General features: G+C 42.4%; 1 protein-coding gene across 7 annotated transcripts in view; it reads left to right on the top strand.

Annotated features, from left to right (window-relative positions):
• The window catches only part of PLEKHG1 (pleckstrin homology and RhoGEF domain containing G1), a 231,650-nt gene extending 204,392 nt beyond the window's left edge, over positions 1 to 27,258 (top strand). For all 7 annotated transcript variants that reach the window (XM_087425136.1, XM_087425139.1, XM_087425135.1 and 4 more), the window contains 9 exons: positions 35 to 217; positions 309 to 404; positions 597 to 683; positions 6,067 to 6,100; positions 8,301 to 8,396; positions 9,951 to 9,989; positions 11,882 to 11,904; positions 15,652 to 17,296; positions 23,776 to 27,258. In XM_087425136.1, coding sequence (XP_087281262.1) covers positions 35 to 217; positions 309 to 404; positions 597 to 683; positions 6,067 to 6,100; positions 8,301 to 8,396; positions 9,951 to 9,989; positions 11,882 to 11,904; positions 15,652 to 17,296; positions 23,776 to 24,836 — 3,264 coding nt within the window. In that variant the 3' untranslated portion in view covers positions 24,837 to 27,258. The remainder of the gene's footprint in view (positions 1 to 34; positions 218 to 308; positions 405 to 596; positions 684 to 6,066; positions 6,101 to 8,300; positions 8,397 to 9,950; positions 9,990 to 11,881; positions 11,905 to 15,651; positions 17,297 to 23,775) is intronic.
• The last annotated feature ends 612 nt before the right edge of the window (positions 27,259 to 27,870 follow it).

Below are 27,870 nucleotides of genomic sequence, written 5' to 3'. Positions count from 1 at the left end.
CCTGTTGAATCACACGGAACATTGACTTTTCCAGGAGATACAGAGTTTGCTCACTAACTGGAAGGGACCAGACCTGACCAGCTACGGGGAACTGGTACTCGAGGGAACCTTCCGCCTCCAGCGGGCCAAGAATGAGCGGACCCTCTTCCTCTTTGACAAGCTGCTTCTCATCACCAAGAAGAGAGACGACACGTTTACATACAAAGCTCACATCCTGGTAGGTCTGAAGACTGGTCACGGGCAAGGACTCCAATCGCGTGTCCGTTGTCTTCCATGGCTGCCTCACCCTCTTTCTGCTCTCCCTTCAGTGTGGCAACCTCATGCTAGTGGAAGTGATACCCAAGGAGCCGCTCAGCTTCAGCGTCTTCCATTATAAGAATCCTAAGCTGCAGCACACTGTTCAGGTAACAGCAGAGCCCCCGCCTCCCTGCAAGGCTCACTCTTGGGAATGGTGAGCACCATGTGCCAGGCGGCCTTTCCAGAACTTTCTGGCCACGTGGAGTATTTCCCATCTTGTCAGAGGGTTATAGGAGCGTCTGAATCTTGTGAGTGATGGAGGCGTGAGTTCTCTCACTGTCCACATCTCCTCCTGGCAGGCCAAATCCCAGCAAGACAAACGCCTGTGGGTTCTGCACCTGAAGAGACTGATCCTGGAGAATCATGCGGCAAAGATTCCGGCTAAGGTAAGGCAGGGAGGTCAACACACGTGTAAAGGAATTCAGGTCCTAGGAGGGCAGCCTGACAGGAACAAATGTTCAACTTCAACATAAAATTGAAAGAGAGGATACATGAGGGAGCAACTAAACCACCCATTTATACTGAAAAGATTCACGTGTAGGGAGACTCTGTGGAGAGTTGTTGGGTTTTGTGTATTTTTTACTGATGTTGTTGTTGTTTTCCCTTTTGGGGCTTGAAAGAAGAAAAAAGAAGGAAAAGGTGGTAAGAAAATGTCTCGAGAGCTAGTAGAAAATAGAGTTTTGAGAATTATTCAAAAGTGTACTAGATACCTACGGCAAATAAAGCTAGCTGAGGTTCTGTGGGAAATCTCCGGAAACAAGATCCTGACTCAGCTATGAAGGAATTTGTAGACAAGGGAGCTAGCCATATAAACAATGAACTGTTGGCTAAACATGATGAATTAATAGAGGTGTAAGCCAGGTGTTGTGGAAGGTTAAAGAGTTCAGTTACAGTGGAGTGGGGAAAAGGAAAATGCCTTTTACCTCAGTCTGGAAGGATGAGGAATATTTTTATTAAGTGGGAGAAAAGGAAAAGGAAAACCAAGCTGAGGGAACAACACAAACAAAAATAAAGAGATGTGAATGGGTGTTCAGGGCACACAGATTGTGCCTAGATGGAAGGGCTGAGTCCTCAGTAGATGGAGTAGGAAATGAGGCTGGAGAAGTGGAAGGCAGTTAGTTGACCTATGGAGGGCTTTTTTTTTCTGCTGAGAAAGATTAACCCTGAGCTAACATCTGCTGCCAATCTTCCTATTTTTTTTTTTGATATCTGAGCCACCACCACAGTGTGGCCACTGACAGACTAGTGGTATAGGTCCGAGCCCGGGAACCAAACTCAGGCCACTGAAGCGGAGCGCACTGAACTTAACCACTAGACACCAGGGCTGGCCCTATGAAGGGCTTTGACTAAGGACCTATGAAGGGCACATACTAAGAAGTCTGGATTGTACTGGTGGTGGGAAACTGCTGAAGGTTTTAGAGGAAGGGGATGACATGGTGTTCCCTGTGTTCCAAGAGTGTAACTTTAAGGTCAAATAAGACATGTGAGTTGGAGGAGTGAGATTGGAGGCAGGAGAAGATTTAGCAAGCCACCACAATGGTCTAGAAAAATGATGGGCACTACCAGGCTGCCACAGCAACAGACGGGGGGGCGCAGGTAAAAAGCCCGTCACGGGCGCAGAGGGAGCAGGATTCTGCCCATTAGGTGCATGAGGGGAGGGAGAAATCAGAGTCAAGGATGAGTCAGGCATCAGGCCAAAAGGATGGTGTTGCGAGTTCCCAGATAGGCCACAAAGGAGAGGAACCAGTTGGTTGGCACTGTTGCTCGTGCTGGGGCAGGTCAGCTGCAGGTGGAAATTCAGGTCTAGGAGGCTGGGGATCTAGAGGCTGTCTCCACACAGTAACTGAAGCCCTGAGATTTGATAGGATGGCCCATAAAAATGGGTAAAGGAAAGAAGAACCTTGGGAATCCCAACATCTAAGTGGTCTGCGAGGGGGTGGGATTTGGAGAACAACCAAAGGAAAGTGGCCAGTGAGGTAGTAAGAAAACCGGAGAGGAAAGTGTGGGAAGGAAGGACGGAAAGAGACTCAAAGAGAGGGAGCGGAGCAACAGTCTCAAATGCTGCAGAGCTCAAAGCAGATGCCAACAGAAAAGCAGATGGTAGCTTTGGCAACTAAGAGACAAGCAAGAGATTGCAGTGGGTTGAAGAGAAAGGGGGATATAAGGAACAGACTGCATGTAGATTTTTTTTTTTTTAACAAAGTTAGAAAAGACAAAAGGTGGTAGTTTGAGGAGAGACAAGATCAAAGCAAGATGCTTTGTGTAGATGAAGAATGCCATGGACATAAATAGGCTGAGGGGAGGGAGACAGGGAAGGAGAAAGTAAAGATGAGAGGAGGAATGCTGGTCTGAATGCGACCCTGGGTAGGTGGCATGAAGGGATTGAAAGCACAGTAGTAGAGCGGCTGGCCCTGTGGCCTAGTGGTTAAGTTCGGCGTGCTTCACTTGAGTGGCCCAGGTTCAGTTCCTGGGCGCGGACCTAAATCACTGGTTGGCGGCCATGCTGTGTTGGCAACCCACATACAAAATAGAGGAAGACTGACACGGGTGTTAGCTCAGGGCAAGTCTTCCTCAAGCAAAAACAAAAACAGTAGTATAGGGTTAGTCTTGGAAAAGGCCAGACACATCTTCTCTGAGTTGGGAGAGAACAAAGATGGGGAGATAGAGAAACTTTGAGGTAGATTTGAGGGAAAATAAAGGGTTTGATTTCACTGAAGATAGGTTTGATTGATGGTGTCATCTGCTGGGTGAGTGAGGCAAAGATGGCATTGGGTGCCTGAGGGAAAATGGAAAGGTTCAGAACACTTGCTTAAAAAAATGGACTGGAGAGTGAGGAGGGATGACCACAATAATTTGTGAAAGGCATCCGGGACCCAACTGAAGCTGGCCATGCGAATCAGTGTGAGGAGGTAATTTTAAAGTCCGCCCATGGGCCAGTCCCATGGCTTGGCAGTTAAGTGCGCGCGCTCCGCTGCTGGCGGCCCGGGTTCGGATCCCGGGCGCGCACCGACGCACCGCTTCTCCGGCCATGCTGAGGCCGCGTCCCACATACAGCAACTAGAAGGACGTGCAGCTATGACATACAACTGTCTACTGGGGCTTTGGGGGGGAAAAAAAATTAATTTAAAAGTCCACTCAGCAACTTGGAAACTAGTGTTGAGGAACCGTGGTGCATGTGGGTTCCCCGAAGTTGGGGATTGTCAGAGTGAGAGGAGGAAGGTTAGCAGGGCAAGAGAAGGTAGGGTGCCAGTCAGCACGTAGTTGCAGTGGTTGAGCATGATTTCCAGGCTGAGTGGAGAGTGCAACCAACTGGGAATGTAGGCCTGGCTTGAAGGATCGCTGGTCTTGAAAAGTCAGAGAACTGGTTTAGCAGGAGTTAAAGGTGGAGAAACTGAAATGTAGAGCTCTATAGTTGAAGAAGGGACTTTTGGCGTCCTGCCATAGAGGTAGGGCAGTTCTGGATGATGATAAGGCTCTGGGGGTGGCTGTGATTATGTGTTGCTGTTCTGGAGTGGAGGAAAAGGTTATCAGGGATAAAGTGGCAGGGAACTCAGGTGTGGGTGGAGAATGGATTATCCACGTGGATGGTGAAATGGTCCATGCTGGGGCGGGGAGGAGGGAAGTGGAGCAGAAAATGAGATGATGATCATGAGAGCAGAACTGGGTGGAAATTAAGGAGAACTGAGATTTCCGAGAAAGGAGTCTATTTTGTTCTTCGTATATTTTTGGAAAAGCCTGTGAAGCAAGTTCTGATGGGCTGTCAGCAGTGACTTTGAACCTAGGAAATGAATGGGCATAGGTGTGTTCTTTGACTTAAGCATGAGTCTCATTTCATCAAGGTGTTCCAAGATGTAAAGGAGCTCATGCAGAGAGAGAAGTGCATTTTCTTCCTGGTTAGTCATTTGGTTGCTGGCCCTGTGCCTTGGAAAGCCCTTCTGGGCAATGGTGAAGTGTCTTTGATATGCCCCACTTATTGTTTACCTGTCTACTAGGAAAGTCAGAACTGCCAGAGGGATTCTGAAAGGCAGATATAGGCCATTACAAAACAAGATTGGCTTATGTACTGCCCTCTTTCTCCCACACAAAGGGTGAGTGTTCCAGGCAATTTTCCTTTTATGTGTTAAAACAGTAATACAGTAACAATAAAAGTGTACTTTTTAGCCCAAGTTCTTGATCCTTTTAGAATCTAAACATGTTTTTTAGCTACAACTTCTTGAGCACACATACCCCGTGCTAACTATTCTTATTTCTCCCTCTGCAAAACACCCTGTGAGATAGGTCTTATTCTCCCCATTCCAGAGAAATGAAAACAGAGACTCGGTGACTTTAACTAAATTGCCCAATTTATACAACTAGTACATGACCGAGTCCGGATTCAAACCCAGGTCTGTCTGGTCCAAAGAGTGTGTTAACCACATTGTTCCCAGAGGACAATGAAAGCATACTTATTTAATATACTTTATCCACTAGAATGTTATAATGATTTTCTGTTTTATTTAAGCAGGGTTATTACTTAGTTGAACTTTTCACTTCTTTCCTCAAGACTACTTAATAGTATTAACAGAGCTGTTAGGAATGCATTAGTGTGTGTATTCCAGCATCCTTCTGCGCCCTTCATTCAATGATGGTCCCAGGCTGACTCCTAGTGGAAAAAGTGGGCATAGTACTTTTTTGAAATTAAATGTCAAGACAGGAAAAGAAAAATACTGAGTTCTTGAAGTCAAGTTTATAGATACCAGGAAACTTCTTGGAAATAGCCATATTGTCTATTCATACACATGGTATATAAACTAACGCTTATCTGGATTAATTGAGAATAAAGGTGAAGGTAGAGACTTCTGTATTTTATATGTTCACGTGGTTCTGTAAATGTACTTCACAGAAACTGAGCTAACCTTTGTGTTTGAAATTAATTCCAACCAGCAATCTCAAACTCTGTGACTATATGATTACAAATATCAGCATTATAAAAAAAACTAAGAATTTTTTTTCTCAAAATTAAGGTGACAGCTGTGTCCTTCAGAGCCCTTCCCCCATACAGCAGCTCTTTCTCCCCCTTGGAGAGATTCTAGGGCACACAAAAGGAATGGTAGGTGCAGGGGTGCTGTAGGGAGCCAGGAGAGTTAGCTGATGATAATTCCATAGCATTTGGAAGGAGGAAAGCAGGAAACTTGCAGCAACCTTTCTGCAATCAACTCAAAATAGCTATAAGGCCCCAATGAAATGGGGAGGGTGAGTGGTGTAGACCCTAGGCCCTATCCTTTGAGCTTTTGGTTCAGTAGATCAGGGTTGGGTAGCAGGAATCTGCATTTTATGATAAGCTGACCAACAGATGCTCATGATCAGCCAGGTTTTAGAAACATTAGTGAAAGGTTCCCGTTCTCTCTTTCTCTTTCTCCCCTGTCTCCCTGACCCTTTTCTCTCTCTCTTTCTCCCTTCCCCCTCCTACCTCCCTTTGTCTCCCTCCCTCCCTCCTTCCTTCCTTCTTCCAGCCAGCCAGCCAGCCAGCCAGCTATCTATCCACCCACCCACGTGGGGGCTGTACCCTTAGCTCTGGAGCATCAGTTGTGCAGCACCTACCACCCACATGGGGGCGCTCATCTGTTTGCATCCCTTGACCTATGTATTAATGCCTAAAAGAAATTAGTTTTTTTAAAGCTTTTCAAAATCTCCTTATTCAGGTGGGCTAAGACCCATATTAGGATTGGTAGTTTAAAGAAGAAACAAAAATAGATAATTGCAATTATAACTACACTTTCTTTCTTTCAGGCCAAGCAAGCAATACTTGAAATGGATGCCATTCGTAAGTTTCATCTTCTAAACACAATTTGAAATTTCATTGTCTACTTGTGCCTGTCATATTTTCAATCTTAAAGTTTATAAAAATGTCATTTCTAAAAAAGTAGCAGCTCTCTATTCACTGTTTTAACAAATAGAGCCGGTAGACGGTATAATCTCTTCCTAACGCATTGACTAGTTTCTACACTGATTTCGCCTGGTTTATCTGTGAGTCACCTGGCCACATGTCTAGGTCTGTGTATCAACTAACACTGTAAAGTATTCTTCCAGGGTCAACTCTTATCCTCACCTCCACCACACCAAAAATTAAGGTCCCACAGTGCTTTTTTCACCTCACCCATCGATGGAAAGTTTATGTTGATTATCATAAGAATCATGCTAACTAGATAGTTATTGGTTTTCCTGATGCAGCATAAATTTTAAAATTATAAGTGCCCCCTATGTGATTGTATTTCTAGGCTTATAAAAACAGGCAGAGAATAAATATAAGGGAGGTCTTTCCTATAAAATAAAACCTTTTTCAATAGCACTTACCACATCCTTGTTACCTCCCCGATTAAATAGAATTAAAAGTGAAACGATGACTTTAAAGACTTACAACCAAGTGTGACAGAAACTTTTACTTAAAATATTCAAAATAACTTACTTTTGAGGAATCTTTCCCCAAGTGCAAACATTGATTCAATTACCCTCCAACCTGCTGGTGGTTAACCCTCCGGGAGAAACAAGAAGCTTTCCACCAGAGTGGCAAGATGGGCACCAGAGCCACTGGGCTGAGATGCCCCATTTCATGTCCAATAGATTCTGAGAAGTGATGCAAGGTGGTCCCTACCAGGGGGCTAGGCTGGGCTCACTCACAAAATCCTACCATTTTGTTCACTGGAAATCTCTTTAGGATTTTTTTTTTAATAGAAGCACTCTGAAGACAGGGCGAGGCCATGGATGGGCAAATTAGGAGGCAAGAGGAAAAAGGTGGAGGTCTGGAGAAGTCAGCTACTCCTGTGACTAGCTCCATTCAACAAAATTATTTTCTTATTCCCAGGCTATGGGCCAGCTCTTAGAAACCAATAAGATTCTATGAGGGCACAGAATGATTTAAGCTACTAACATGCTTCTCTTCTAGGCCCAGGGCTAGGCCAGAGCAGCCCAGCCTACGTAAATAACCTTATTCGCCCTAACCTCTCTTTGGACTTGGCTGAGTGTGAATAGAGTAGCCTGTCCATTGGGCCAACAAGCCTCATTTGTTTAACTTTGCCGCTGACATTGGAGAAGAGTATGTGGTCTTTACAATCCTCAGAACTCTCTGGAACTTTAGACACCTATGAGGAGCCTTAACCCCAATTTGAAGAACACCAGTTGACAGTTACGTCCTAAAATTTTTTATCCTCAGGCTTCAGGGTGCAGATGATCATTGAATATGCTGCAGTACTTTAGCATCAGACCAGATTTTCTCAGTCTGAAGTCTGTGTACCCCTTAGACGGGGAAGAAAGACATAAACTATGAAATTAAATGAAAATCCCTTTTCTGGTAAGAGAACCTAAAGTGTTCATCGAATGTTCCAAGGAGCAATGTCTAGAAAAATGCTAAGAGTCATGCACTGGAGGACAGCTTCCGTAGGGGCAGGAAGGAATTGACATCCTCCACCACTGCACCGGGCGCAAATGGCTGAGAAATTGTCACTCAGATTGAATTCTCCAGATGGTTTTACCTGGGCAGGGCCTCTGTTGCGGCCCATCATTGAAGTCTGTCAGGGGCCTTGGTAGCAAGTTCAGCCACAGGGATTTTTATTTGAATGGAGTTTTCTGACCTCTGTGGGTCATAGAGTTGCAGATGCTTCTGAGTGGCAGGAGGGAGTTACTGTGCCTTACACATTTTAACTAACTTTCTAGGAAGGGTGAAGCCATTGGTTATAACTCTTTCTGCTAGAGAGTGGAAAAAGAGAGTACATAGAGAGCTAGAGCCTGCGTGTGTGTGTGTGTTTGTGCATGAGAGAGAGGCAGCTTAACCTGCTAACACACTCCTGGAAGTCTCACAGTACACAGAAAGCCCTGAGATACATATTAAACACCAATTATGGAAGGAGGGATGTATCCATGTCTGATGAAAAAGAATAAATCTCTAGCTATCCAAAACAAGTCACCCCCATTTTCTGAGAAGTCCCTGAACACCTCATTCTTACAGATGCATGTGGTCATCTTTCCAGATTATCCGGGCTTCTGTTACAGTCCTGATGGAGAGATGAAAACATTTTGTGGTTCCAGAGATGGTTCTGCCCCGTATCGGCTGAGAAGAAAATCTGGTAAGTAGGGTGTTGTAATCAAAATTGAATCATTATGGGGGACTAGGAATGAATGTCCCTTTCAGTCTGACAAAGGGCATTTTCTTTCTGGTCTTTGAGCTCACTGTCTGAATACATTTGAGGCTGCCCTAAGAGGGCCTCTCAGGCTTTTGTTCTAAAACTCTTTTCTACTTAACTCTCTCTTTTCTAGTGAATATAAAACATATCCATCAACTAATTTTGCTTTGCATAGCATCTTACATTAGCACACAGGTACTTAAACCCTATTTACTATCTCTCGTGGAAAACTGTATCCTGTAAATGACACATACAAAAGATTATTCAAACCTAAAATTTTAACACACATTTGCTGAACCAGACTCCATATAGTATTCCCTTAGCCCTCCAATTTTATTATTTCAGTTAGTATTTGTTGAGTACCTGTTTAATCCCCTGCACTGTGCTAAGGACTGGGAATGCAAGGATAGATAATATACACCATTCCTGCTTGCGAGGAGTTCATAGTCTAGTGCGAGAGTCTGAGAAGGGGAATAAATACCAGTGTGTGTGCTGGAGCTGTGGCAGAGGTGGATGGATGGACGCGTGGAGAGACACAGGCGAGAGGAGGCTTCCCAGAGCAGAGGACAGTTCCCCAGCGGGAATCTGGGGGCTGAGGAGGCAGATGGCATGCGAGCAGCACGTGCAGAAGCCCTGAGACTTGAGCCAGAGTGCCTTAGGTCAGACATCATTGCCATTCGTTCGGTCTGGCTGGAACGTGGGATGGAGCTGAGGAGGAGGTGGAGTTGGTGAAATCGAAAGAGATGTGGCTGGAGATGCAGATAGGGGCCTGATCACGGGAGGCCGAGTAGGCCACACAGAGGGTTTGAACTTGATTCTGCAAGGATTTTAAGCAATGAATTATGAAAAAAGAGAATTCTGGCCTGATGTGGAGAATGACGTAGGCTGGGAGACCAGGTAGCAGGCTGTCGCTTTGGTCTGGGTGAGGCTGGGATTAAGACAGTGGAGACTGGGGTGGAGCGTTATTGGGATCCCACTAGACTGTGGTGGATGAAAACAGGAGACATTTAGAATGATGTCCTGGTCTGTCACTTGGGAAGGTAATGTTGATGACAACCAAGGTAGGAAATACAGATGAAGGAGCAGAGTTGGGGGAGGCCAGTGAGCTGAGACTTGCTGAGTTTGCTAGGTCATGGGCACATTGGGGAAATGTCAGATTGGCAGTTGGCATCTGAGGTCTGAGGTTTGGGACAGGCGTCTGAGATAAGAATATAAAATTAAACATTATCAGCTTATAGGTGGTAGTTAAAGCTAAGGAAATCGCTCTACTAGTTGGTGGGGTTGGTTTTCTGTTATGTGACTCCTGATTGCACAGCTTAATGTTTATCTTACAATTTTGACGGAGTAAATGTCTTGCTGCTAAGTAACTCGAAACAATGGGGATGATAGAAATTTTCTAGAGCTTGATTAATTTGCCTATAAAGTAATAATTCATTTGCAAAGAAAAAGTCTTGATTTGGTTTTGCAAATGATGCTGGCTTTCCTTTTTTCTCCCAGAACCTTCCTCAAGATCACATAAAGTTTTGAAGACCAGTGGTAAGTCCTAAAATACATTTTCTTTTTTCCTTCTTATTGATATCCAGGTGAATTACAGATTGACAGATTTGATTACAGAAAGATTAACTTCTCTAAGTGAAAGTATTCCATGACAAAATGTAAAGCAAATGACATAAAATGTTTGCAACATGGAAACAGGCATAAAAAGATTAATGTTCCTATTATATAAAGAAATCCCATGCTTCAGAAAAAGAGACAAAGGACTCTTTCTTAAAAGGCAGAGAATATAATTAGGCAGTTTCACAGAAGAAATAGAAACTACCTATAAAATTGTAAATGGTCACCCATATTAGTAATCAGAAAAATCATACATTTAAGTGACACAAATTGGGGGAAAAGCTATGAGCTCAGCCAAAAGATAGAGAAAAATAGGCACTCTAGAACTATTGGTGGGAGTATAAATTTCTGCAGACTTTTTGGAGCAGGAGTCGGTAATGCCCATTTAAATTTAAAATATGCACTTGCCCTTGACCCAGCAATTTTGTTTTTATCAATTTCACAATGTACACTTGCCGTATAGAAGTACTCACCCAGGTGTGGACAGATCTGTGTCTGTGTGTGTATGCTTTGCAGCGTTTATAGTAGGACACCACGTAAAATGCCCATCTAGTGGGAAATGGTTCAATAAGTTGTAGTTTATCCTCGAATACTACATGGAATGTTCTGCAGGTGTCAAAAAGAATGAAGCACATCTCTCTCTACTGATGGGCATGTCCATATATATTTGCATATTGCACCTCTCTTTTAAAAAGCAAAAAAACTATGGGCTGTGGTGGGATGGGGGCAGTGTGTATGGGACCTGGAAAGATGAACATCAAACTGTTAAGAGTGGTTACATCTATGAGGTGGGATTTGTGGAGAGGGTTCCATCACTTTTTACTTTATGTGCTTCTGTAGTTAAACAGTTTTTAAAGATGAAACACACATAATAAGGTTATCTATGAAGATGTAAATCTCTCCCCACAATCCTACTTGCACTATGCCTTAGCACAGTGCTAAGGTGCCCCTGTTGATAAATGTTACATCTTTCAGTTAAAAGCAATAAAATGTTTAAAAATTTGGGGCTGGCCCCGTGGTGTAGTGGTTAAGTTTGGCGCATTCCACTTTCGCGGCCCGGATCCCTGGCGCGGACCTACATCACTCATCAGCCACACGGTGGCGGTGACCCACATATAAAGTAGAGGAAGATTACCACAGACGTTAGCTCAGGGCTAATCTTCCTCAGCAAAAAAAAAAAAAGAAAAAAATTAACAGAAGCATAGTCTTATGTTTAAATGATTTTCATGGCTTAGGGCACGTGGATTTTTTTAAGGTAATATATATTTTGGGGGGAAGGTTTTAAACTTATTAACATGGATTGGTCCATTGCTCTCAGGGATTAAGGAAAATACTTAAGACTCAAATGTATGTCAGATTGTTTTACATATAGTACAGGATATAAGATAACTGAGAGGCATTTTCTGAAAATTGGGTCTAAAGAACCCAGAAGCCTCTTGGGCTTCAATTATTTATTTTTTTGTGAGGAAGACCGGCCCTGAGCTAACATCTATTGCCAATCCTCCTCCTTTTTTTTTTTTCCCCCCAAAGCCCCAGTAGATAGTTGTATGTCATAGTTGCACATCCTTCTAGTTGCTGTATGTGGGACGCGGCCTCAGCATGGCGGGAGAAGCGGTGTGTCGGTGTGCGCCCGGGATCCGAACCTGGGCCGCCAGTAGCGGAGTGCATGCACTTAACCACTAAGCCACGGTACCGGCCCTTGGGATTCAATTATTAACAGTGTTTAAAAGTCTTATAAAATATCAATGCTTACCTATGTATGAGATAACATTTTTAATTCTCAAACATAAAAACAAAAAACTTTTCTTTTTCAGAAACAGCACAAGACATCCAAAAGGTAAGCACTATTACATTTCTTATTTTGGAATGTTTACTTTAGGCACCTTTTGTAAGTACCCTTCTAGATCTCAGCCCCGGCCAGTATGCCAGGTGGAAACAATTATTTTACATTTCAAAATAGGTTTAAGTGAGGACTTCCCCTTATCAACATCCTCCCTCCCCCTGCTGCCTCTCAGAACTAAAACAATGATTTCTTCATCCCTTTGCCCCACCTCTCCCCCAGAAGCTATAAGGTTACCTTAGGATATTACACTGCACAGTGCTAGTGTGGCCCACCTCACATTGCCCTGTGCCTCTGTGCATGTAAGACCTAGGCTCTTGCATATTGAGTATTGATCCCTTCTCAGAGCATTAGCCTTCGGTCACCAAGATCCCCTTCTAAGGATCGGGTCTTGCTGTTGGTGTGAGAGGTGTGGTGAAATGTGATATAATGAAACTTCCCTATACCAAGTTTTGATTTTTCTTCCTCTGATAAAAGGTTAGGAGATGGGGAATAAAAAGGGTGTGCGTTATTAGAAGATGTAGATCCAGATTTATTACCTGTGAAGACTAGATATTCTATCCTGACCTGAGGAGACCATGTCCAATATGGCTACTGATCAACTGTCTCAATTAACAGTTCTTAGAGAACTGATCGTGGCTTCTTGTTTAATGTCCATGTATCTCTCAGGCTATGGCTGTGAAAATCTCTTCCCACAGTTCCACTTGCACCCTTCCTTAGCTCAGGGCCAAGGTGACCTTGTTGATAAATGCTATATCTTTCAGCTAAATGCAGTAAAATGTCTAAAAATCAGCATAATCTTATCGCTCAGTGATTTTCTTAAAATTAGGGTGTGTGGATTTTTTTCACGTAGTATATATTTTTGTTTGGAAGCTTTTGAAATAAGACTAATTAGTTCATTGTCCTGAAATATAGCTTGAGATTTTGATTTTCTTGATCTACTTAGTTTTCATAAACAAACATTGCAGAAGGTGCCTGCTGTTTAAGGCGGTCAAATTAGCTCATGGAGCCAAGCCCTGCTCAGTACCAGGTGGGGGAATCACTCTGTCAGTTCTAGAGATACAATCTCAGCAGCTTCCTGGAAACTTTCTATAGTAGTGATCAAGCCAAGTCTCCATTTGGGGACTAACTAAACCTAATGAAATCTGAAGACAAGAAAGAAAGAAAACACCAAAGTACTTTTTTCTTAGTGATAAAATTCCGTCTCCTAACAGTAATGAATGTGTACTAAATGCGAGGAGAGCAGATATTCCGAGGCCTTGTGTATGTATATGTGTATGTATGTATATGTAGATGGATGGTTGGCTAGATGGATTGATGGATGGATTGATGGATAGATAGGGAAAGTGAGAGAGGTTAAGCTCGTATATAAGCTTTGGATTAAGACATGGATTCAAATCCATTTTTGCCTCTTATAAGCTGTATGGACTGTAGGCAGGTTGTTAACCTTACCAAGATTTAGTTTCCCAGTTTACAGAGTTGTTATAAAGATTAAATGCAATAATATGTTTTTTTGTGTGTGAGGAAGATCAGCCCTGAGCTAACATCCATGCTAATCCTCCTCTTTGTGCTGAGGAAGACTGGCTCTGAGCTAACATCTATTGCTAATCCTCCTCCTTTTTTTCCCCAAAGCCCCAGTAAACAGTTATATGTCATAGTTGCCCAGCCTTCTAGTTGCTGTATGTGCGACGCGGCCTCAGCATGGCCGGAGAAGCGGTGTGTCGGTGCATGCCTGGGATCCGAACCCAGGCCGCCAGTAGCGGAGCGCGCGCACTTAACCGCTAAGCCACGGGGCCGGCCCCTGCAATAATATGTTTTTAAAAGTGCTTACTACAGTATTTGGCACAAAGCAAGTGCTCCATGAATGATAGCTATTATATTATTATTAAATAGCTGTAGTGGTGAGAATGTGGAAAAACAGAAAAAAAAAATGTTCATCCTGGCTCTGGTGAAGTCGAGGTATCTAAACTACATGCTTGTATGTTGTTTCCAATCCATATACTGATTATTTCTTAATCTAAGAGCTTCCTCCATTCTCCTGATGATGTACTTGCTGTAAATTTTCGGCTGACAAAGTCCTGCTATCTTCATTTCAAGTGTGATTATCTTAAAAATATACGTTGATATTAATAGTTCAGGTTTCTTGATTTTCTAAAACACCTGGGAATTTTCTGGGATGAAATATTTTAAGAAGGTGTTACTTCTGGCTGTGCACAAAATCATTTTGTTGCACTTTCAAAGTGTTTTGTTGTGATTTAACTAGTTAATATTAACTTGTTTTATTTTATGAAATGTAGTTACTGGTGCCTATATTTTCTAAACATTTTACCAGTGCAGTGTAAGATGAAAAGGGAGAGATACTAAAGGATTAAAAAAGAAACATTAAAACTCTAAATATAATATTATATATGTATATACGTATATCCATATGTGTGTGTATTCATTTATTCCTAGGCCTCAAATAGTCCACAGTTTTACTATGTGAAAAAAGTGAACAAAAGATTAAATGACCAATTGGATTCATTTTTATTTTAAATTTTTAATAGAAAAATGACATTCAGGAGGAAATTTTATTCTTGCCCTCCTGACTCTTCTCTTCCCTCCCTGATAGATAGGCACACAGACAGATAGACATATTTATAGATAGATATTCCAAAGCATTATGTATCTAGTTTCACTGATAAGTGATGAAAAGTTCTTGCTAATTTGACATTTCCAATAGGTTACTATAGGGTTTTGATCAGAAAATATGTCCCTGGTACTCAGTTTGAATGGGTCTTAACCCTTTCAATTCTTTGAAGCAAATCCTTATCCCTACAGAGAGCAAGTGTGCAGTCCACTCCCTGTCTGTATAGTTGAGCTCCATCAGGAAAGGTTCCAAGTTATAAAAGACCCGTTGTTTTCTTTGATTAGAAATCATTAATGTCACTCATATTTTATTTCCTAACAGGCATCTAAATATTACTTAATTAAACATATTTTGAAAGAAAATAAGAATTTAAATAGCTCAGTAATGGATTAAATTGCATTCCTTCAACGAAGGCTCTTTGCCTAGAATCTGTAAACCTAGGCAGTGCTGGTCAGATTCATGGCAGGTCTGCAGATTTAAGGGATACCCTTGGATCTGCAATTAGATCTGCAATTGCAGATCTAATCTGCAATTAGATCTCTGACAGGGGCTTCTGGTATACCGGAAACCACAATAAGATGCCTAGGAGTCAAGCCCCCCATAGAAACAGATACTGTGGCCCTTGACCACAGTATCTATTCATTTATATAATGTTATTTGCCAAGTGCACATCGGAATTATTTGAATTATCTGAGTTTTCTGTATTTAGCTAATTCCCTGCATTGGGGCAAGGGATTTGGATCAGACCCAGGTTTGTGTCCTAGCCTTTCTACTGACTAGGGAGAGCAAGTTACTGAATCTTTCTGAGCCTGGATTTCCTTACTGTGAAACTGGTACAATCATATCCAATTCATAGAGAGATTGTGAACATGAAGTTTGGAGAATGTCTGCAAATGGCCTAGCCTATTTCTAAGTAAATATCAATTCCTGTCCTTTCTGCCCCTTTTGCAAAAATCTGAAGTGCTTTTCAACTCAGTTAAAATCAACAATGTTTACTTATCATTTTCTTTAAGAATATTACAGTCTGGTGGCAGAGGCAATGTGTAAATACAGGAGAAGGTCATAAGTTATGTGTCCATGGTGCCGTAATTCAATCCCTATGTTTCTGTCCTCAGGTTTCCAGAGAGGAAGGATCTCCCCAGCTGACTTCAGCAGGGCCATCTCCCGCCCAGAGGAGCAGTCAGCCAAGTGGGTCTGCCATTATCAGCGTGCTTCGCGGGGGTGGGGCCGTCAGAAACATCTGGACGGACCATCAGATCAGGCAAGCCTTGTTTCCCAGTCGACGGTCCCCACAGGAGAATGAGGATGATGAAGATGATTATCAGATGTTCGTGCCATCCTTTTCCTCTTCAGATTTGAACTCGACCAGACTGTGCGAAGACAGCACTTCGAGTCGCCCTTGCAGTTGGCATATGGGACAGATTGAGTCCACGGAGACTGCCAGCTCTGGACACAGGGTTGTTAGGCGGGCCAGCAGTGCTGGCGAGAGCAACACATGCCCCCCTGAAATAAGAATTAGGGACAGTGATGGCTCTCAGTACAGCCCCCGGAGGGAACTGCAGAGTGACCCTAAAACAGAAGGGCAGGATGGAATGACTCCCTTTGGGTCTTCTATAGAGTTGACTATTGATGATATAGACCATGTCTATGATAACATAAGTTATGAGGACTTAAAACTAATGGTTGCTAAACGGGAAGAGGCTGAATCCACTCCCCTCAAATCAGCCAGGGACTCTGTTCGCCCCAAGAGCACCCCGGACCTAGCCTTCTCAAAGAGGCAAGTTGGCCATGAGAAGAGCTCTCTGCACACAAAGAGAGATGGCGCTCTAACAGGTCAAGAGATGTCGAACCAAAGCACCCCTGAGCTGCAGGTGGTTGAGGAAAACATCTATGATACCATCAGGCTCCCAGACCCACCCTCACTGGATTTCAAATGCAGCAGCCTAAAGCGCTCCAAGAGGAGCACCTTCTTGGGTCTGGAAGCCGACTTTGCGTGCTGTGACAGTCTGAGGCCCTTTGTCTCCCAGGATAGCCTCCAGTTCAGCGAGGACGAGACACCTTACCCCCAGGGACCCTCTGATCATGATTATTTGAGTTTGCTATATAACTCTTCCAGCTGTAACTTGTCTGTGGCTGATAAGTCTATATCTGATAAACTGTCTGAAGAAGTAGACGAAATCTGGAATGACCTGGAAAATTACATCAAGAAAAATGAAGACAAAGCCAGGGACCGGCTCCTCGCAGCATTTCCGGTTACCAAAGATGATGTGCAAGACAGGCTGCATGCCGAGAGCACGCCTAAGCTAAGCAGAGAGGCAGGGCATTCCGTGTCCATGCTCTCACTTCCCCAGAGCCATGCTTTCCTTTCGCCACTGAAAGACAGGCCTGGCCGAGCTGGCCGGGCGCACTGCCCGTTTGAAGATGACCTGATTTCTAAAGAAGGCTCCTTTATGAGTCTGAACCGGCTCTCTCTGGCCAGTGAAGTACCTCCCATGGAAAACCCCTACGACTTGGCCCACGGCAGCCTGTCCCAAACAGACCTGGACAACCCTGACCCTGGAATGGAAGCCACAGATAAGACAAAAAGCAGGGTTTTTATGATGGCGAGGCAGTACAGCCAGAAGATCAAGAAGGCAAATCAACTTTTAAGAGTGAAAAGCCCAGAGTTGGAGCAGCCCCCGGCCAGCCAGCAGCATAAATCCGCGCACAAGGATCTGGCAGCCATCTTGGAAGATAAGAAGCAAGGAGGGGCGGCCATCGGTACGTTCCTTCACACTGCTTCTCTTCCTTCTCGAAAGTAAGATGTGAGAGCAGCTTTCAGGTTGTAAGTGTCCTTAAATTTGAGAACATTGTCACTCAGACGTTCACGCTTTCGCAGTGAGACCACAGGCTGACTGACTAACAGACGGGGCTGTTACTCACCTTTTCCCACTTCGCCGAATCCCACAAGGCGGAGGTGATGTGGTCTCAGAGAGTTTCGTTGTGCATGTAACCTGGTCACTACAGATTTGATGTTGTAGGAAGTTTTCTTAATTTCATCTGAAGTGTGAAAAATAGCAATTGGTTTCACTTGTGGCGTCCAGAGCTGCTGCTTGTGTATCAGTAGTGTGTTAGGAGGAGTAGTTTGTGTAAGCTTTTAGGGTTTGAAGCATATGGAATAGGATTGCTCTTGGCTCCTGAATCCCAACAAAAATGCCTACGCATGCTAACAAAGACAAAAAGGAGCCCTCTGTGCATTTTTTTTTTTTAGCTGTTCACATTCTAACTCAGTTGTTTTCTCACGTATTTTGGGTATTAGTTGATTTTTTTTTTTATTGGTGAGGAAAATTGGCTCTGAGCTAACATCCGTTGCCAAACCTCCTCTTTTTGCTTGAGGAAGATTTTCGCTGAGCTAACATCTGTGCCCATCTTCCTCTATTTTCTACGTGGGACGCCGCCTCAGCATGGCTTGATGAGCGGTGTGTAGGTCCGTGCCTGGGATCCAAACCCTCAAACCCCGGGCCACTGAAGCGGAGTGCACGAACTTAACCACTACGCCACTGGGCCGGCCCCACTAGTTGAGTTTTTAAAATAGCTGCTGTCATGCATTTAAGACCATCTCATTTGGTATTCTCATGTATGCTTCTGAGAAGTTGAATTCTTTTCATCAAGCCTTCTTCGTGGGGCAGAACTAAACCAGGATCTCAGGTATGATATTGGTAGGATTAGGATTAAAGGAAGGATATGTTCACGGTTTGACATTTTTCTCCATTATAAAGAAGCACATATTCCCTGGCTAAATTAGAGAAGGTTCTGAAGGACAAAACTTAATACCAGTCTCCACGGAAGAGCATATATGTGAATAAAGCTCATGGTTGTTGTGGAAAGAAAAACCCAAGGGCCGTGGCCCTCACCTGAGGAGCCACAGATCCAGAGAGGTTTCTGGGGGTAGGCCTAGGAATCTGCATTTTTAAACAATGTAGGCTTTCAGTCATATTTTAAGAATCTTTGCACTAGATTTTCTGACAAAGGGCCAGCTCAGTATCAAATGAGAGGAGATAGTTCTCCAATTAATGGCAAAACCAGGTGGCCCAGTATCAGGGCACATTCAGATACCCAGCTTGATGGTGACATGGCTCATCTGGCCAGGTTGATGCCACTAACCTCCATTCTTTGGGGTTGATTTCTTTATCTCCATGGAAACCAAAGAATAAGAAGGGGATCTCCAAGCCCTCCACGAATCTACAAGTGACGTGACAAGAATCTATAGGGAATCCTTTTTTTTTAAGTTTGGGAGTATTTAAGGATTGTCTAAAGCTTTACTCTTTTCCTAGAACTAATCATACAGTAAAATTGTATTAACAGACAGGGATGGGCCAGCCCCGTGGCTTAGCAGTTAAGTACTCGCACTCCAATGCTGGCGGCCCGGGTTCGGATCCCGGGCGCGCACTGATGCACCGCTTCTCCAGCCATGCTGAGGCTGCGTCCCACGTACAGCAACTAGAAGGATGTGCAACTATGACATACAACTATCTACTGGGGCTTTGGGGGAAAAATAAATAAATAAATAAAATTATATTAACAGACAGGGAAGTTAAGCCCTGGAATTGCTACCTGAAGGATTTTACAGACTCTCTTTGAGTTGTTGTTCTTCCTTTTAAAGAAAATAAAGGTTAAAATTGATTTTTGTATGAATGTGAGAGAGACTAGATGGCATGTATTTTTCTCCTTGCAGTAATATGCTGAATTAATTCATGTCCCCTTTCCAACACTCATGTTGCTAAGCTGGTTTGTCATATGTAGAAAAAGTGACCGAGTTCCAGGTGCAGAAGGAATATTTTGGGAGCATAGATGGCATTGGAAACAGTGGTGTATTGGCAGTGCAACTGTTGACTGAATCTAGGTTAGGGCTCCTCAGAATGAGAAAAAATATAATACTGAGGTTTCTGATGATGATGGATTATGACAGCAAACTGTCATTTGAAAAATGGTATTGTCCTGAGCCAGGTTATTTTGAATATGGATCATCCATTAAAATGCAAAACTCTAACCTTGAGAGAAGCATGTCCTTCAATACTTAATCATTAGGGCTTACAAAATAGTCTTCTTTTTTTACCCACCCTTTTTTTTTTTAAAGATTTTATTTATTCATTTTTTTTCCCCCCAAAGCCCCAGCAGATAGTTGTATGTCATAGGTTCACATCCTTCTAGTTGCTGTACGTGGGACTCGGCCTCGCGCTGGATGGAGAAGTGGTGCCTTGGGGCACGCCCGGGATCCGACCCCGGGCCGCCAGCATCAGAGCGCGCGCACTTAACCGCCAAGCCACGGAGCCGGCCCCCACCCTTTAAGTATTAATAGAGTTCCCTTTAGGGTTTTCTTTTGCTTCTTTTTGCTTTTGTTTTGTTCTCCTTTTTCGTTTGCTTGCTGGCGTCTTCTTGGGACCCCATAGGATCTTTTCTTTTGTGTCAGGGTCCTTTCTTGACATGGTGGGCTACTATCGACGTTCTCCCCAACAAAGAGGAGAAGATCTCTCCAAAGTCATCTTCTGAGAGTGGAGTCTCCCCCTGCTGTCTGGCAGGAGCACGTCCCTAGGGCCTGCCATCTCTTGGACCTGAGGAACCTTCCATCTGGGTGGATCGAGACCACTTCCTGTGCCCACTAGGCTTTCAATCAGTTGACGTGATGACTCCTTTTCTCTCTCTTGTTTATCTGGGCACAGGACGTCGTAATCGACTGGACCGATTCTCCAGACTTCTTCGTATGGGCCTTGCCACTTTGCCAGGAGCTTGCTCTCGGTGTTGTACGGAAGGAGGAGCACCCTATTCACCTGCTGAAACTCTCGAGCACCTTTATTGACCTCTCTAGCCGGGGTCTACAGGCCCCGGGTCAGATATCCGCCTATAAATCACCCAACCAGGTCTAGTCGCTCCCACCTTTTAGAGCCTGTTGTAGCATGCTGGCCATCTCATTCAGTCAGGCTCCTCCTGATGGTCTTTGACACCAAGGAGGCCTTTGAATTCCGATTTTCTTGTGATGTTTTACGTAGGAGAAAACTCCATACAGGCTTGAGGAATTTTCCTCCTTGTGTCAAGTAGGGAACGCAACATAACATTTTATGCTTTGGTCTACATCTCAAGCAACATCAGAAACATTGACTGTAATATCCTCTGTCTTGAAACAATATTTCCTACTTCTCTCAGCAAGGATCACTTCAAATTTTTATCTGGAATCATAAGAACTCTACCTTTTAAACCTGCAAAGGAGAAATAAACCAGAGACAGTCTGGGGTTGTCACATAATGATAATGTACATGTTCTATAAAGATTATTAATACCAAACTAAGGATTAGGGACAACTTTGATCCAGCTGGCTAATACTAAGCTTTTTAGGCTAGAGGTGTCCTCTCGGGCTGGCTATTTCCTATGCATGTGGCTAAGGGAATCTATTTAATGACAGCCGTTGCTCTGGAAGCCCGTCTCTTGTTCACATTGGCATCAAGCAAATTATAGACTCTCTTAAGAGGTGAAGCTGAGACCAAAAAAACAAAAACTTAGATTGGCACAGTAAATTGTCTATTTGTGAGGTACTTTTTATTCTGCATTTATAAATGGTCAACTTTTTATTATCACAAGATAAACTGTGCCCATTATGAGTTATCTATAGGAAGCGTTTTAATCAAAGGCTGTCTTCCTGCTTCCCCCTTCCTGCCATGCCCCTGGTGTCTAGGCTGCCTTTCCACTCTCAGTGCTGTGGTCTTAGGGAAAGCACATCTATTTTTAACACTATGCTTAAAATAAAAGGAGGCAGTCCAGAAATTATCTGAGTGATTAAGTAGTTCTTAAGACCACTTTCTATCTAGAACTATGCTTGGTGCTCTGTGGGGATTGTTCTCCAAGATTAAAAGCTCATGGACTAGCTGGAGTAATAAACTAGCCCATATAAAACAACTAGCAACACAGGATTGTATGCGTGCATGCATGCATGTACATGCATGTGTGTATAACCAATAGCTAAGTATTATGGTGCACATTAAGTACATAAGTCATCAGAGAAGAGAAATCAGTTGGAAATGGATTCATGGAAGGGATAGGGCTTATGGAAGGTCTTGAGAGGTAAATAGGAAGCAAAGGAAGGAGAAGAGAGTGTGATAAGGAAGAAAAAGACAAGAGAAATTCTATGGATATTTTGGATAATACATGGTTTCAGATAATCTGGGCCACCGTGTTCTCAAGTCAAGAGCTAATTGTTCTCACAAGACTTCATGGTTAAATTTGGATACTGGAGTAGTTTAACTGAATTTTTTAATTAGCTTTCACTGCTTCCCCCAAAATTGTCATCTTGGAACCTTGTGAAAGTTCAGAACCTTCCAGATTCAGCTGTGGGATCAGGCTCAGGGCCATAGTGTAGATGAGAGTGGCTTGGGCAAAACCATCTGGCTTTCAGGTGGGACTGCTGACCAAAGGTCCACCTGCCTTTGGTTGGGTTTCATAGTTAACAAAACGTTGTAGATTTCAGGATGGCTAACATGGGCACCTTGGTGTCCATGTAGACTTTCAGTCTCTTAAGGGGTTGCCAAATCTTAATTGGTGTTGAGAGTCTCTAATATGTTCTTTAAGGAATAATAGCTCAAGTTTTTGTTACTAAAAATTCTAAGCTAATAATCTCTGTCCTTAGAAGGAATTTAGACTTGAAAACCTGAAGGATCTGAATATAGGATCTATAATGAGATGTTAAACAGACTATATACCCTGATTTCAGGGACTAGGGGGCAAGCAGTTCGAGGGGGTTGCAGTTAAAGGGCACACAGAATAACAGATTGTTTTCTGTCCTCATAGAAGATAGACTGGAAAGAAATGGCAGAAACTCAATATTTAGTTTAAATTCAAGGAATAATGTACTAACAACAGGTTACTAAAAATATAGATAACTTAAAGAAGAAAATGTGATTTCACTTGCTGGTCATCCTATGTAGGCTAGATTCCCTTTGTAGAGACTCTGTAGATGTGGTCTGAGCAATTTGTAGGGCACATGGAATTCTTTGATTCTGGGGTGGTCGTGTGAGTACCTGGATTGAGGAGTGGAGGGGAAGACAGCTCTCAAAATTGACATCTCTGGGCTTTTTTTCTTACATCATTCCTAGCCCAGGAGAATGCTCTGTCCATTTCGTGGTTCTGTTAGTGTCTTTAGAAATGTCTGTGTTCAGAAGTGGAGCTGAGAGCAGAATGGCCACATAGCTTCATTTGAAGTGGTGATAGCTTTTGTGGAAGTACCAGTCAAATCCTGTTCTGGAACCAATATTAGAGGACATTTGATTATCGATTATATGCACAGATGGTTCATTCCTAATGTCTTGGAAGCATCGACTTCAGTGCCTGGCTTCTTGGAGATATGAAGGGAGGTGTGGGTCAGTCAACACACATGGTTTTGAAGAACTGGAAGGGAGGACCTCCCATAGACATTGGTTCTCCAGATAGAGGCAGTAGAAGGCTGCCTGGAAACAAGAAGAACGAGAGCAGCCATTGGGAGCGGACTTTTCCGGGAGTGGTTGTCTGAGAAAAATCAAGTCTGGTGAGAAGCCAGGGGTAGCCATTGCTTGGTGGATGGTGGTCATGCTTCTTTTAATGACTACTTGAGCTACTTTTCATTGACCAGGTTTAAGTGCCGACAGTCTTGTTTTTATAATGTCTCTTTTTAGGACTGCCACTATTTCATGCTTGTAAAGAACACTAGAAATTTTCATTACAAGTAATGAACATGTGCAGACCTGCTGTGGAAATAAAATAATCCAGAATTAGATCAAATTAAATCAACTTTTAGGCGGCATTTTTATTTTTTATTAAACAGCGGGTTATTTTGTTAGTGTTGCTTTGTTTTCAATGGTTACACATCCTCAAACTTAACTTAAAAGTCCTGTCTACTGTTTAAGTTTTTAAAATATGTTTGTTAGAATGTGATATTCTAGGGCCGGCCTCGTGGCTTGGCGGTTAAGTGCGTGCGCTCCGCTGCTGGCGGTCCGGGTTCAGATCCTGGGCGCGCATGACGCACCGCTTCTCCGGCCATGCTGAGGCTGCGTCCCACATACAGCAACTAGAAGGATGTGCAACTATGACATACAACTATCTACTGGGGCTTTGGGGGGAAAAATAAATAAATAAAGTTTAAAAAAATAAATAAATAGAATGTTATATTCTTATTTGCTTAATCTTCACCTGTAGAAATAATCCTGTGTATATTTATTGTTTCAATATTTGCCTTCCAGGTGCCAGGATTGCTGAGTATTCCCAACTATATGACCAGATCGTATTCAGAGAGACTCCCGCTAAGACTCAGAAGGATGGCTGGGCCAGCCCTCAAGAATCTTCCATCCTCAGGTCTACATCACCTTCCCAGGCCCAATGTGGTAGCGAGGATTGGCTTCTGCATTCAACCTATAGTAACGGAGAGTTAGCAGATTTCTGTCTCCGACCAGAGCAAGACTTGAAGTCCAAATATCCCACTTTCGAGATCAATACAAAAAGTAGTCCAAGACAGTTGTCCACAGCTTGCTCCGTGCCTTCTCTTCAAACCTCCGACCCTCTGCTGGGCTCCATACAGAGACACAGCGTGGTGGTCAGCCAGCCCCACAAAGAGAACTCACGTCAGGGCCATCTTTACAACTCTTTGGGTTGGAAAGGAATCAGCGCTAAGTCTCAGCCTTATAACAGGTCCCAGTCATCTTCCTCAATCTTAATAAACAAGTCAGTGGACTCCATCAACTACCCTAGTGAAACGGAAAAGAAACAGCTGCTGTCTTTACACAAAAGCTCAAGGTGCGAGAGTCACCAGGATTTGCTGCCAGGTATTACTGACTCGTGTCAACAGGGCACCGAAAAACGCTCAGATCTCACACTCCAAGACTCACGGAAAGTTCTGGTAGTGAATAGACATTCACCTTTAAATGCCCAAATAGCCACACAGAACTATTTTTCCAATTTCAAAGAGACCGAAGGAGATGAAGATGACTATGTGGAAATAAAGTCAGAGGAAGATGAGTCAGAGCTAGAGTCTTCTCACAATCGTAGAAGGAAATCTGACCCAAAGATTACGGATGCTGACTTTTCTGAGGTCTGCAGCAACAAGACGTCGTGCTCTTTGAGTAGTCCGTGTACTCCAAAAAAGTCAGTGAGCGGCAAACTGGGGATTTCGCCATATCTGACATCGTGTGATGATTCTGATAAACTGAATGACTATCTCTGGAGGGGGCCTTCTCCCAATCAGCAAAATATTGTCCAATCTCTTAGGGAAAAATTTCAATGTCTTAGTTCAAGCAGCTTTGCCTAAGGTTCTTAGTAGCAGCTGCCTGAATTAATTTCTTATTCTGCTCATAAATTACAAATACTGAGAGGTGTTTTATATGTACCAAATTAAAACAATTTTGTAACAACCAGAGGTGTAAAATATACTTTCTTTTAACAGCACAACTTTTTGAAATGGCTGAGGATCCAGCCAGGATTGTACTGTAGCAAATATCAGCATCTAACAGTGTGTTTTCTGATACTGATTGTCTTCATGTTTCATGTAAGTCAATCTTACTCGAAAATTTGTAGGCATTTTTTTTTTTTAACACGTGGCCATGAGATTTTTGCCCCCATATCCTGACAATTGTGCCCAGACTTTAAGAAATGCAATAATCCTCTCGTGTTATCCAGAAGCCACGTTTAAAGGATGATGTTTACATCTGACATTTTTGTTACATTTGTGGCAAGACCCTAGAATAATTGAAGCTAGAGATCTCTAATTGGAGTATAATCTATGGTGTCCATTTTAGGGTTTCTAGGCTCGTATTCCTACATCAGTTCATTATAATGCAGAAATTGTGTAACTATTGGAAATGAGAATGTAGCAAGACCAGTTTTCTCTAGCAAAAATCCTTAACTGTATTCCTGGACAAGGCCTGGAGAATGTGCTGCTTTTCACGTTTATTTTTTGATGTCTGGGGTAAAATGAATGATTCCTTTAATGGCTTAAAACCAAGCGCAAGAAAGAACACATTGACTTATTAGAAATGACGCGTCGACATCTGAGAACAACTTGATTATCTCATCATATTACAATTGAAAGAGGGGGGAAATAGAGCCCTTCAGACTATTTTTTGTGCCTGTCTAATCAACACGAAGTAAACCATAAGCTAAAATAAAACAAAGCACTTTAAAGTTACCCTGTGCAAAGCAGCTTTGTATATGGACTTGCGTGAGTTTTATACTCAGCCAAATGACCTGATCCTAACCTTGAAGATTTCGTTGACTGCAGTGAAATTTATTTTCTAATTCAGACAAAGCATGGGGGCCCTTTTTTCATTGTTGTGAGGTGTATAAAAAAACAGAATCTTTGGTTACCAAGTTCTAACTAATACCATCTTTTATGTTGTAATTATGGTCTTTAAATAGCGGTTCATTGTGATACTACATACTAATATAACTCTTTATGGAAGGAAACAGAAAAACAAAAATAAGACCTTATGAGTAAAAAGCAAAGTCAAAGAAGCTAAAGAGAAAAATGAAGGCAGATTTATTGCTACTTTATAAAAATATTCTATTTTATTGAAGACTCTCGTCAATGCAACAAGAATGTTTTCTCAAACAGTGGCCTTTGTATTCTCATTTTAAGCCATTTTGCATGCTGTGGCTCCTCCGCCAGCCTCTCAGTTTTCGTTTTAAAAGATACGATAATATGTGTAGGGAAAGGGGATCTGGGCTTTTTATTTAAAGTTGAGCGATGATGTTGATTTGAATCGGTGACATCTTAAACCATCATTCACTTCCTCTTTTTAATTCCTATGCCTCTTTTTCTTAACTGTAAAACATAAAATGTGACCATCCTTATGTTACACACAGGTACCTAAGGCATTCGTTTTTTTTTTTTCAATAACAAAAAATTACCCCAGTTTCTTGCTTTTCCATACTCTTCTTCTTGTAGCTTATGAAACAAAGTCCATATTGACTAGCATGGTTCTGCACACATTCCTTTCATTATCTTTCCTTAAAAATGATAGGAGTTTTCGAGGTAAGCAGCATCAGAAAAGAGAAGCATAGTAAGAAAGCATATTCTTAGACTTACAAGAGGTATTTGTAAGTGCTTTTACAAAACAAAGTTACCTGCCTCTCGTCCCAGGAATGCTGTTTCCCGTTTTTGCTTTTTAGTTTGTATGACCCAAATACTGTATTATCCATATTACTGTGGGGTCTTCCTCTCAGAAATTATTAATTCTTCACACCGGTGTCTTGTTGCCTGACCTTGATGTCACCTATAGGACTACACCCCGCTGCACGAAGGTGGATGTCTTACTGTATAAAATGTCTCGGTGGTTGTCTGTAGGTTCTAGGACAAATCTGTACTTTTATAGAACACTTCTGTCAGCCAGGATGCAGATTTTGAGAGCTGTGTGTATATATATAATCATGTTCTTATTTTTCCTCAAAGTTATCAATTAAGTGCTTTTGTTTAAAATAGTTTTTTTTTTGGAAGTGGGATAGGGATGTATATAATTGGGGAAAAAAGTTATATGTACTTAAAAGTATGTCAAGTTCTTATTAGGTCTCTGTACTGAAGGTTCAGTTTTTTTTATAAGTTCACTTTTCACGTACTCTATTCTTTGTGCAAAAAAAAAAATGCATCTAGGAAAACATAGTTTAAATACTGTATATAAGATAATGAAAGTTAGTAATGCTCATTATTTAATAAAGTTTGTAAAGTACAAAGTAAATTACAGTGTGAATTTATGTGTTTATTCTAGAATGGTCAAGATTTTTCCAAGTGACATTTAGTTAAAATACTTGGTCTTGCCTTATGGGCCATGCAGAAAATGGTTCAGGGTAATGATGATATCCCGTGTTTCAGTGGCCCGTGACAGACCATTTCCTGTGTCTTTGGATTTCTTTTAAAATGTTGAATTTTGTTCGGGATGGTATTTGTTTTCTTGATAGGTGGCTAAGTTAGATCAATCACTAGATTATCTTTTTTATTTTTTTACTTTGTAGTAACAGAAGGCATCCTTTTAACTATTTCATTATTGAATCAAAAATTAATATAAAATTTTTTGGCACAAATTAAGGTTTTTTTGTGTAACTTCATGTTCTGAATTTTCTTTGATAGACAAAAATTTTACAGGGAACAAAGCATGCTAATAAATTTGATAATTACAGACACTTTCTAAAGCAATTTTATTTCCAAATATAAGCATAATACCCTACCCCATTAAATGAAAATATAGGTTGCCTAACTTTCCTCATACAGAGGAAAATGGTCTCACGGCCTACTGGTTAAAGTTCCGCGTGCTCCACTTTGGCAGCCTGGGTTCGCTGGTTCAGATCCCGGG

Source organism: Ceratotherium simum, chromosome 38 (genome assembly GCF_057802395.1).
Source record: "Ceratotherium simum simum isolate JZ-2026a chromosome 38, ASM5780239v1, whole genome shotgun sequence".
NCBI lineage: Eukaryota > Metazoa > Chordata > Mammalia > Perissodactyla > Rhinocerotidae > Ceratotherium > Ceratotherium simum.
The sequence above is the reverse complement of the archived record's forward strand: the minus strand, read 5'-3'. Positions and strand labels throughout refer to the sequence as shown.